Raw genomic sequence first — 1,416 nt, forward strand, 5'->3', positions numbered from 1 at the left:
GACGGCCGGGGGTGTCCCCTCCCCGCCCTGGGGCTTGAGGGGCATCGCTGCAGGGAGGGCTCCAGCCCAGCTGCATCCCCGGACTGACACATCAATACCAGAGGCTACTTCCCACTGAGGTTTAAAGAGAGGTTTCCCTCCATCCTTCGAGATCTGGTGATGTTTTATTTTATTTTTTGGAAATTTGGAAATCTTGAAATGTGCTGAAACTGGAGCTGTGGCGGGGGGAGAGGGGTAGTCGAGCGGCGGGAATTGAAATCCGTCGACGCGCGATTGCGCCGGGACCGTTTTCATCCCCAGAGATTTCGATTCTCGTCCTTGATCCTATTTTATCCACACGTTAACAGCAGCAAGCAGGCAATTTTAGGGCAACTGGGGAAGTGCTCGTGCCCTTCTGAGGATTTAAAAAGAAATCTTTTCTGCGTGAAAGCACCGCCGAGCAAGAGCCGGTTCTTGTGCCGGCGTGCACAGCCCTCGAGATCTCCCCCGGATTGCTCACCACTGAGTGCCGAGGTCAGGGAGGTCTGTGAGGAGGGTGAAATTTTTAGGAGATCAAAATCCCAGCCTGAATTCATCCTCCTGGGAGCGTCAAGCTGGTGGCAGCGCCGGACGCACCGCGAAACGCAAGCGCTTCATAAAATCGAAGGCGACATGGTTACGGCGCATGCGCTGTAGCTGGTTTTCGGGTCTCAACTCGGCTGCCAGATTGCGATTTTCGAAAGCCAAACGCGGCCGCTTTTCAAAAGCTATTCTATTTTTTTAAGTGTTTGTTTTTTTGTTCTAAAGCACAAGAGGATAAACGTGGCTCTTGCGGGTTGAAAGCGGGTAACCACGAATCGTGAGCCGCCGTGCTTTATTCTGACGTTTTTACTTAAACCGAGTTAGAAACCCATGAAAAACGCTAACAGCCCGAGCGTTAGCGGTGCTAACAAGCGCTGCTCTACCACAAATAAGCGTTAAATCAAGCAGGGGAGCAGGATTTCTCCGTGCCAGCGGCCCTCCGGCCGGTCAGCAGGTCCTGGGGGCTGTGAGCCCATACTCTACCTCGGCGCTCGAGAGCTGGAAGTCGGAATAATCGAATCCCCTCAGGGGGGTGCCCGCTTTACTGTTTATCAACCAGGGTTTGTCATAACATCGAGAGAAGTGATGTGGAGTCTGTGGAATGGAAAATCCAAGGAGGGGAGGGGAGGGGGGGAGAGGTGGAAGTGAGTGAATAAAAAAAAAAGAAAAAAAGAAAAAGAAATGGAAAAGTATCTGGAATGGGGGCGAAACGGCACTAAAACGAAACTAGAACCAAACAGGAAATGCATAAATTGAAATAAAAGGGAAGAAAACCCAAAGGGATGATGAAACGATGTGGTGGGCAAGGAGAGACGACGGGCGATGGCTTCTCCTTCGGGCTGGGCACGGGTGGGG

The 1,416-nt window shown here is 52.0% G+C and overlaps 1 protein-coding gene across 1 annotated transcript in view; it reads right to left on the reverse strand.

The window, feature by feature from the left end:
• Nucleotides 1-1,044: 1,044 nt before the first annotated feature.
• The window catches only part of LOC104271632 (microtubule-actin cross-linking factor 1-like), a gene marked incomplete at both ends in the record, with an annotated part of 20,147 nt that continues 19,775 nt past the window's right edge, over nt 1,045-1,416 (reverse strand). Inside the window, one exon of the mRNA XM_009866354.1 lies at nt 1,045-1,155. Within this exon, the coding sequence (XP_009864656.1) occupies nt 1,045-1,155 (111 nt within the window). The remainder of the gene's footprint in view (nt 1,156-1,416) is intronic.

This window comes from Apaloderma vittatum, unplaced genomic scaffold (assembly GCF_000703405.1).
Source record: "Apaloderma vittatum isolate BGI_N311 unplaced genomic scaffold, ASM70340v1 scaffold24923, whole genome shotgun sequence".
Lineage (NCBI taxonomy): Eukaryota > Metazoa > Chordata > Aves > Trogoniformes > Trogonidae > Apaloderma > Apaloderma vittatum.